The 10,984-nt window shown below is 31.5% G+C and overlaps 1 protein-coding gene across 1 annotated transcript in view; it reads right to left on the reverse strand.

The window, feature by feature from the left end:
- The window catches only part of LOC125073269 (putative vitellogenin receptor), a 34,133-nt gene extending 23,239 nt beyond the window's left edge, over positions 1–10,894 (reverse strand). Inside the window, exons 1-5 of the mRNA XM_047684020.1 lie at positions 10,784–10,894; positions 10,098–10,291; positions 6,445–6,605; positions 5,494–5,611; positions 4,951–5,112 (exon numbers count right to left, since the gene is read on the reverse strand). Of these exons, the coding sequence (XP_047539976.1) occupies positions 4,951–5,112; positions 5,494–5,611; positions 6,445–6,605; positions 10,098–10,290 (634 nt within the window). The 5' untranslated portion in view covers position 10,291; positions 10,784–10,894. The remainder of the gene's footprint in view (positions 1–4,950; positions 5,113–5,493; positions 5,612–6,444; positions 6,606–10,097; positions 10,292–10,783) is intronic.
- Positions 10,895–10,984: the final 90 nt, after the last annotated feature.

Here is a 10,984-nt window from a genome sequence, read left to right on the forward strand (position 1 = left end):
TTGCTATCAGATAAAATCACAATATTGTTATCATTTAAATCAGTTGCATAAGACAATGCTTCCAAAATGGCGATAAGTTCTACAGACATAATGCTAATGACATTATTCTTTATTCTGAAGCCCCGAGAATAACTCCTTCTTGCATCATAGAATGCTGCTCCACATCCTGTGATATTCCTTGATCCATCAGTAAATATTTTACACCATCCATTATATTTACTATGCATTTCCTTTAAAATATCCACTTTAAGGTTATATTTTTCATAAGATTTCTTTGATGTAGTCATGCTATTTAAATCGGTTTTAATAGTTTCCGACGTATTTATTAGTGTGACCCAAACTTTTAGTGAAAACATGTTTAATAAATCAGAAGAGTAAACATTCATGTCTTTACACTCGTTGTAGGATGCCATTAGTAAAGGTGGTTTTCTTTTTGTATAGTATACACTCGATTGAAGACTTAATGTGTTTAGAGTTACTAATGTTTTACAATTGGAAATAGCTAAACTTTTTAGGCAAAATCTATAGGCAAGATATTGTCTCCTTATATACAAAGGTGGTATACATAATTCGCTTTCCATAACGTGTATCGGAGTGCTCCGTATGAAACCGCCTATTATTCTAAGTGCTTGATTTTGAATTCTATCAAGTTTAGTTATAACTGTTTTAGGCGCATTGTGATATAAAAAACTAGCATAATCTAATCTACTCCGAATGAGTGAAAGATATATTTTTCTGAGGAATTTTTGATGAACACCCCAATTTGAACCGGACAAAAGCTTTAGAACATTAATTATCTTTAAAGATTTTTCACATATTTCATTGATGTGTTTTTTCCAAGAAAGTCTAGAATCTAACCAAAAACCTAAATATTTTAAGCATTTTGAATTTGATAAATAACTATTATTTATATTTATTGAAATAAACTGATGTCTTTTAGAAAAAAGCATTAATTTAGATTTGCTAGGCGATATATCCAAACCCATATTATTGAATAGTTTGACAATTATATTTAACGCAATTTGAATATTATTTTTAGAAACTTTTATGTCTTTGTTACTTGTAAAAAAAACAAAATCATCTGCATACTGACATATATCTACGTTATTAAAATTCTGTTTAGATATTTTAGACGTTGCTATATTAAATAACAGAGGAGATAGAGGATCACCTTGTGCAAGTCCATTATGAGTGTACCGTGTTACTAAATGTTCTCCATTATAATTGTTAATCATTAAATGTCTTTCGCTTAAAAAATTCCACAGATATAAACATATTTTCTTACCCACTTTGATCTCATCTAATATTGACACTACATGATGAATGCTTACATTATTGTAAGCATTTTCTATATCTATGAAGCATGCTAATGTTGGACTATTAGTTGAATACCCTATTTGAATATAAGAAACTAACCTCGATAATGAATCCAAGCATGAATGAGCTTTCCGAAATCCTATTGTGTTAATAGAAATTATTTTGTTATGTTCGACAAACCATTCTATTCGTTTTAACAACATATTGTGGAAGATTTTACATATGCAAGACATTAACGAGATAGGACGTAATTTCATTTCTGACGAACAACTACTTATTTTAGGAATAGCTACTACCTGAATACGTCTCCACTGATTTGGAATATAACCTGAGTTTAAAATTTTATTAAATATATTAACTAGGAACACTTTACCTAACTCTGGAAGGTATATCATAGAGTAAGTTATACTATCTGCCCCAGGGGATGTATCTTTTTTCTTAAGACACTGTAATAGTTCGGGTAAAGTGAATTCAGATTCTAGCAAAGTATTGATGGAATGGAATTCTGGGGATTTGTTAACGACTGATTCAGGTGCTATTGTACTAATGAGTTTTTCTTTTAAATTGTTATCTATGTGCTGTTTGTTTGAAATGTAGCCTTTTATCCATCGTAATCGCTTCCACATCTCAGTCATAGGCAAAGTGGAAACAAAACTGTTTAAAAATTGTTTAAACATTTCTCTTTTAGCTTTACGTATCTTAGATCGGCAATCAAGAATCTTTGCTTTTAATCTATTATAATTTTCAGGTGTTGGGTTTCGCCTAAACATTTTAAGAGCTAGTCTGCGTTGTGCAATTGCTTGTGATAGCGTTGGATTCCAATAGCATTTCGGTTTAAATTTCGACTCAGGTTTGTTGCAGAATTTTATCCAAGGAATATGGTTGTTTGCAGATTGATTTATAGTCATTTCAAAAAAATCATATAAATCTTGTATATTTGCATAGTCGTAGTAGTTGTTTATTAATAGTAATTGATGGACTGTTTGTTTATAGGATTTCCAATCAGCCTGCTTAATATTACGTTTTGTAATTTGTTTGTATTCATCTTTAATATTAATAGACATTTTAATGATAAGGTGATCACTACCAATACTCTCATTCGTAACCTTCCATGTAAAATCAACAGCAATATCGACGGTACAGAAGGACACATCCGGTGAAGATTCTTGAAGTCTATTATTTACTAGTTTTATCCGTGTAGGTTCACCATTATTTAAGGTAATAAAACCATATTCCATGATAGAATCCCACATTTGATAACCATTGAAATCACCAGCAATCAATGTTTTTTTTTTTTAATTTACTAAATATGCTATCCCAGTCACATTGAGATGTTCGTTTAGATGGTGGGCAGTAAACCGATATTACATTTTCTAGATGTTTACAATTATAAATTTTAACATTAATTAATTCTATATCCATATTATTAAAATTATGGTGACATACCAGAGACTGAATCGACTTATGAACAATGATCGCCACGCCACCGTACGAGTCTTCCCTATCGTTTCTATATATATTATAGCCACTTAGAGTAATAGACGATTCCTTCCGTAACCAAGTTTCGCTCACAATAGCTATGTGAATTTTCTCTTGCCAAAATAATTCACCAAAGTTAACTAATTTAGATTCTATGCTCTGTGCGTTCCATTGCAAAATATTGACTACAGTCAAATCTTTAAACCGTTTATCCATTATTAAGATTGAGTATGGATTTCAGTATGTCTATATTTATAAGTCTATTCAACAAATATTCTTTAATTTCCAGGAACATAATTTTAAAAATTAATGTGATTTTATCTTCAATAGATTTTTTAGATGTTAAAATTTCTTGTATTTTCCTAAATATATTCCTCCACTCTAACTTTTTAGTATCAGGTTGTAAGTTGGTCTTCTCGTTTTCCTTCGGAAAATTATGCGCGCTGTCTATATCTATCTGTTGTCCTTCATCATTATCTTTTTCTTTATTATGTTCATAATTTGGCTGTTCATAAACTTCCATAGATTGATTTTTTTCCTCAGATTTTTTTTTCTTCTGCTTGTTAACTAAAGTTTTTCCACTAGTCAAAACAGGACTTTTAAGAACTTCACTGTATGTTGTTGTATTTTTTGGTTGTATAGGATAGTGGTTTTCTTCTACAGGTTGTAAATTTACCATGAGTTGTGATGATAAAGAGTTGTAATGATTTTGATAAATTTGTATCGCTTTTTTGTAGTTGACATTGTCGTTGCTCATAATTTCCCGTAAACGTTTCTCTCTTAGATAAACTGGGCATGTTTTGTTTAAAGCTATATGTGAACCCTTACAATTAATGCATTTATATGACGTTGTATCGCAGTTATCATGATTATTCCCACATTTTGGGCAAATTATTTTGTTAGACGGGCAAAACTTTTTGGGATGTCCGAATTTCCAGCACCGCGAGCACTGGGTGACTTGGAAGGTGAATGATTCCACTTTAAACCTGCAACCGTATGCTTCTACATACGGAGGTAAAGTAGGACTTGCGAATGTAATTTAGCTAACGCCATCTGCTTTGGTAAAACTTGTAACGATGTTATGCATACACCGTAGGTAGATTCGTTTTGTTCGGTTATCATATTTTCATGTCTACCCTCACTATTTGTATTTTTACTCATCATTGTATGGGTCTCTCTTCTATTTATCTTTTTAGGTTTTTTCTTCATTACTTTTGTAAAACTGTCTTCGCTGCTCTCTTCGCTGTTGCCCCTACACCGTTTTTCGTTACGTTCTAACATTCCGGATGTTTTATCTTGACATGTTAATTCAATTTCATTTTCATTTTCTTCAATCATTTCAGAATCACTTTTACACCAACTACTTTTATTAGATCCTTCGCCATCACTTTTTTCGTTCATATTCAGCACTTAAGTATGATTTAGAAGTAAACTCGAATATTTTTTTAAAAATTAATCACTTTATAACGCGTCCGTTCCCTACAACGGGTCGGTCTCGACTCGCTTTACAAAAATTAAAAATATATAATATTTATGTCGGAGAAAGCGTCAGTAAAGACAGTTGCTATTATAATATTGCTTCATACGTAATTACCAATCAGAGTGGCGGTCGAAGCGCCATCTTAACTTTTTTGACGAGAATAATGTAATGTATTCGGAGGAGATTATGGATGAGATTTGAATAAATTTCGCGAAACAGCTAATACTTTTGATTTATGGTCGCATTCAATCCTGATGACAACCAACACGAAACACTGTCAACATGTAACCACTAATCTAATAGCTGGAACAACGGAACACTTAAGAGGTGAATCACCGGCCTTTAAAAGCGAGTATGGTCTTTTTTTTTTTCAAGTCAGTTCAGAAAAACAGAGGAAAAATGTCCTTAAAAATTTCGCCATGGAATTCAATACTTCGAGGTTGATTGGATGAAATTTGGAAATCTGACGTAAATTTACACAACGACCGGGAGAGAAGTACAGTTTCGGCTGTTGTTAAATATTTTCATGACAATTGCTTTTCGCCAGCAAAACTTCTACAAAAACTTTAAACAATAACAAAAATAATTATTTGATATTGTTTACATTTTCAATTTTCCAAGGAAGAAACAAATATTTCAAAATGTTTCAAAGAAAATCAAATTATTTTACTTACAGTGGTTGCAAAACTTTCCTTCATCGCTACCGTCTCGGCAATCTTCTAGACCATCACACATATGACCAAGGGACAAGCAATATGAGTTGTCCAAGCAAGAACTTTTCTCTTTTTTATCACATGGCACAACATCGCCTAAAAAATTTGAGTGATATGTATGTCCTGAAAAAAAAAAACAGTTATGTAAACATGAACGTTATTCGAATTTTAAATTTTGTTTAACGAAATTTCTTAATCTTTCTTATTTCACTGTTTGATAAATGAAAGCCAAGAAGTAGGTAAGATGTTATGAATAAAATAATGCCTAAAATACAAGACTTAAGTAAGCAACTTTATAATAACTGTCTTTCTAAGTTATCAAGAAATAAACTTTGACTACTGCGGCCATGCTTTTTTGTACATCTTGTAAAATACCTACAAGTATTCGTTAATTGTAATTCTCATCCAAAATTCTGCCCAACCTTCCACTGCCACTCGAACAGTTGCTCTCATCGCTCTACCCCAAAGCCGGTACTGAATTATAATTACAATAAAATAACTCACGGCAGTTATTTGTAAAGTCTTCATCAGTTTTATCATCGCAATCATAATGACCATCACAGGTCCAGTATTGCGATATGCACCGCTTGCCACCGTCGCAGAGGAATCCTTTGCAAGTAGACTGAAAAATAAAAGAAGACAGACTATGATATTGTACACATATATTTACTACTTTAGTTTATTCCAAGAGTCGAACTCCCGGTGAAGAAATTACTTGCACCTCATTGGTCGATATTTTTTGGCCACTTAAGATCACGCGCGTTAATCAAGTTTTTTTTACAGTGACAATATTAATCGTAGATCACTTAACGCAATGATGTGAATTTTTTTGCACGTTTAATATATTTTACTTACGAAATCTTTTAACAATTTTACTTAATTCATAATCTTAGTCTTTTACCAAACTTAAGGCTGTTACGATATTAACACTGAGAGATCACAATTAGCCGGTTCTGCAATATTGTATTAGAAAGTATTTGTCGTTCGCAGTTTCGCTCGCGTTTTAGAGTTAGTCATATAAAGTATATCTATGTCCTTTCTTAAGGGTCACGCTTGCTTCACACAAAATTTCATCAAATTTGGCTCAATGGTTTGGCCGTGAAAAAGCAACATACAAATAAAGTTGCTTTCGCATTTATGATATTAGTATAGATTAGAGATCTGAGGCAATAATTCGTAAACTATAACTGAACACAATAATAAAACTGTGTATATATCGTACGATATTCGGCCGGATCGGATCTTTGCGAATCCTAAGTCGAATACAAAGGACCGAATCTCGGGTTATCTTGGACTTTTTTTAGGGTTATCACAAAATCATTATAATTTTTACAGATCAATTGGAAACTTGAACGTTGATTGGTTAATTTAATAGTAGATTTTTATATTTTAATTCAGCTTAGACATATATAAGGAAGCAATTCTACAAATCAATGATCAATGACAATAACTTACGTTTTCATGTTCAATTGGCATAGTGCAGTTGACCTCATCACTGCCATCATTACAATCCGTCTCGTTGTTGCACACCCAGGAACTTGGCACACACTTGTGTCCGTCCCCGCACAGGAATTGGTGCGTCTCATTGCAGTATAAAGCATCCGGAGCGTGGTTTACTGGATAAACATTATTTATCTTTATAAGAAGCACGTTTACAAATAGCGCAAATATCAACGACATAATTTTCTTCACGTGTTAATCTTCTAGTTGTTTTCTTCAAATTTATAATCATTTTTTTGCTAATCAAAGATTTACAGTTTCTTGAGAAACTGTTTCATTCCCAGATCCTCTAAAAATTATCTACTGAAGAGTTGAATACCACAAACGTATATCAATAAAATACAAACATCTTTTTGCATATACCAAAAAACTCAGTGTTCTAATATTTACAACTAGCGATCGTATCTCTTAGAGAGCAATCTCTTTCGAAACCGTAAGATAAAGGGTATGACCCTTTATCTTACTTTAGATAACCTTTGGATATACGTTCTGAGATTTAATACAGCGGTAAGGAGGCGTACATATGGTAATAAAATGTTTAAAAGGATCATGAAAGAAAATTATAATTGTTGATTTTTTCGTGTTTTTTTTTATAAACTAAGTAAGCATCGGTCAAATGGTAAGTACCACCGACAGCCACCACGATCAAAGGCGGCCTAAGAAATTTTAACCATTTGATGCTTTGTCAATACGCCACCAATCTTGGGAACTAAGATATTATGCCCCTTGACATTGTAGTTACAGTGGCTTAGTCCTTCACACAATACACAATAACATAAAGTGCCTAGCGATGGAATATTATACAATGACTGGGTAGTCAAAAAATCACACTATGTATATCATTCGAATACCTTAGAAGACCATATGAATAAACGTTAAAAAAAGCCATACGATCACGTGTCCGGATAGTACAGGTAACTTATTATCTGCACCAGAAATACTATACTTATCATAAATACTTTACAAGTTTCAATTATTATAGAAAATTATAATAGGCGACGAAAACTAGCCTAATAATATCTTAAAAAATCTTCTTATTGTTTATGAAAATTTGGCTCTGATTCTTAGGATAGATAACATTAATAAATTGTTCATTGAACTAGACATTATTAAAAAAAAAAAAAAAACATTTTTTTTAATTAAAACCAAAAAGTTTTTTTTTTATAATTTAATAGACCACCTCCTAGAATGATCTAATCAAATTTCTATATAAGTTTAAACAAGATAGCTTTAAAGAAATCTTAGTCTTCCCGTACTTATGATAGGTGTTCAACTAGGATCATTTTTAGTTTCTTTTTTATTTTTTATGTATGTAATTGATGCCCATTTCTACATTGACGGTATTTCTGATATACATATTTTTCGTTGTTGAATTATTAAAAATTAACAATATTAAATTTTAAACTTAATAAAAAAACTATTGTCATAGGACCATGCCTTATTCTAAAGATAATGTTTAGCATAAAAAAATCTTGAGTCCTTTAGCATATTGATGGTAATACATCACTATATTTTTTAACAGCCTGCAACAAAATAATATTTATTTTTTTGATACAATCAGTGACGAACATTGCATAAACACAAGACGTGTAGATAATCTAATGCCACATATAACCTATAACAATGAGTTTAGATTCAGGATCAACAGCTTTACGTGCTAACAAATACATATTTATTTGAATATGAAGGCGAATGGTATTACAACTCTCCCTTTGAGGAGATGGGTTTGGAGCATATTCCAACACGCTGCTCCTATGCGGATTGATGAAATACATATGTAGAATTTCGTTGAAAATAGACAAAGGCAGGTTTCCTCACGATTTTTTCCTTCACCGCTGAGCACGAGATTAATTATACACAAATTAAGCACATGAAAATTCAGTGGTGCTTGCCTGGGTTTGAATCCGAAATCATCGGTTAAGATGCACGCGTTCTAACCACTGGGCCATCTCGACTCTTACCCTACTAGATAATAAATAAGACCAATCACTAGAACGAAATCAATGTGTATAGCAATACTATTATGTTTAATTTTATCGTATTTAGTATAAATTAAAAAAGTAGATGTATAATATAATAAGTTCTTATTCTTGTTTAGTTACTATTTATACTGATCAGAATCCTCTGTCATAGATCCCATTGTAACATCGTATGACATACTGTCAAATATAATAAGATATAAAAAAAAAAACTAATCAAAGACAATGAGATTTAGACATAGACAATTGAAATACTTTTTACTAATATGATATAAACCTAACAGATAATAAACGTGGAAGTAATTATGTCTTATGTCCATCTTCCCTGTAGCATTAGAAATGCATCATCTCAAAGATAAAAGCTACAAACATTATCAAATATGTATAATAATTAAAAAAGTCCCGCTGAGTTACTTTCGCCGGTTTTTTTTTAGATCTGAGCTGTTTCTTTATGAACCGATGGTAGATTTTTTACAATCAATAAGAGAGTATAATACTTCTACGTTGATTGAAGTTAGTGTATACTATACCTTGTATTCCATGATAGCTTTATCTTTTGGACAGATGTATTTTTTTTCTGATCGACATAACTTTGCAATGACGAACATATTATTTTCTTAATTTAATGATTTCAAAAATTGTAAAAATATTAAAAGAAATACATATAATACAAAAGTTCCTAAAGATTCAAGCGTTATCCGAAAAATTTAAGACCTTTTTTATTATATATTATTGCGTCAAAGTAAAATTTAAATAGAACCACTGGAAATAGACGCTTGTAAAATGTTACATCGGTCGGACGGTAGGGACGCGAATAACAGGCAGTAACTGCTACAAATATCGATTACAAAAATCCTTATTAAAGATCATTGTTAAGTTAATTTTTCGAACGGGGTCCTTTTGGTTGTGGTCTCTTTGGCTAGTGGTTGGAGTCTCTTTAGCTGGTATAACTATTTTTAGAAAAATAAGTTCAAATAAAAAAATTGAATTCTAATTTGAATTACGCATTCCATCGTTCCATCGTCTGTTATTTATGTTATATTTTCTGTTTCTCATCACTGGCCCGTCTGACAAAAAGATCAAGCTAACTTGAACAGCTACCCTGTTTTAGTGCAATGGTCAACCTATTTGACAAATGTCAACCTGTTAGCATCATGAAAGACCTAAAAAACTTGTCTTGGGAAGATCAACCTTAAGATATATAGAATCTCGGTCCATTTTACATTGGCATTCACATATGACTGTAGCGAGCGTCTTATTAATTAAAACGCCAGTTATGTCACTCATCCAAAGTTTTAAACATATCAGTTATTTGTAAAATAGCAACTAGGAGTACCTAGTAAGCAGTAGCTTATGAATATTAGAACAACCTATACGGAATTTCTTGTTGTTAAGTTAATATTTCACAATATATTAGTAACTTACAGATAATTTTATAGACACACATTAAATATTATAAATACCCAACAAAACCAAAAAAAAGAAAGTATATTATATAAAATTTATTATACTTTTTATCCATTACAATTTTAATAAAGGTAAAGTCTAAATCTTAATTCCTTTTTCAAATCGCAGTCTCAGCATTAGTCTTTGACGCGTAAAATAAAAAAAAAGAAAATCATGACTTACTACAAAAATTCTCATCACTTCCATCCTCACAATCGCGATTACCATCGCAATATTTATCTTGAGATATGCAACCTCCGCCGAGACAGAAAAAGGCACCCTCCACGAGACATTCAGGATCGAAAAATTGCATCTCATCATTGAATTCTGCTTGACACGTCACCAGCCACATTAAAATTATTAGTAGGACTGTCATCCTGTTAACCAATAATTTTAAGTTACTATTTAAATATCTATAAGTATTTTTTTTTTATAATATACTTAAGAGGACGGACAAATGGACCAAGTGGTGGTAGTAGTCATTACTGTCCATCGAAATGGGCGCTGTAAGATTTCTTCCAGGATCAATATCTTCTTGGGAATATTCAATATTTAATAAATATTCCTTGCATCGCCAATTCACCACCAACCTAGGGAACTAAGATGTTATTGTCTCATACGACGACAACGACAAGACAATGTTAAGTATAGCTTCTTGGTATAATATCTGATGAGTGGATGGTACCTACCCGGATGGGATTGCACAAAGCCCTACCACCAATAAAATAGCAAGGGTATTGTCAAATAACTATTTTCAATTTAACTACTAAAACTAGGGGTGTCATGATATTTAGTATAAATTTTGATTCAATAAATTAGAATAGAATAAAATTTGTGGTGGTATTTAATTATATATTATTAGAACTTACCTGCGGACGACTAAAGTTTAAAAGTGCAGATTATAATTAAATTATTTAAATATTTAAATAAAAACTATGTTAACGTGGCTCGGATTTCAGAAGAAAATGATCTTATTCAAAGAAGAAATAACTACAAATATTTAACTACCCACTCTATCCATTACTTTGGAATAGATACAGAGAACCTAAAATAGAATTAATAGTAAAATA

This window comes from Vanessa atalanta, chromosome 24 (assembly GCF_905147765.1).
Source record: "Vanessa atalanta chromosome 24, ilVanAtal1.2, whole genome shotgun sequence".
Lineage (NCBI taxonomy): Eukaryota > Metazoa > Arthropoda > Insecta > Lepidoptera > Nymphalidae > Vanessa > Vanessa atalanta.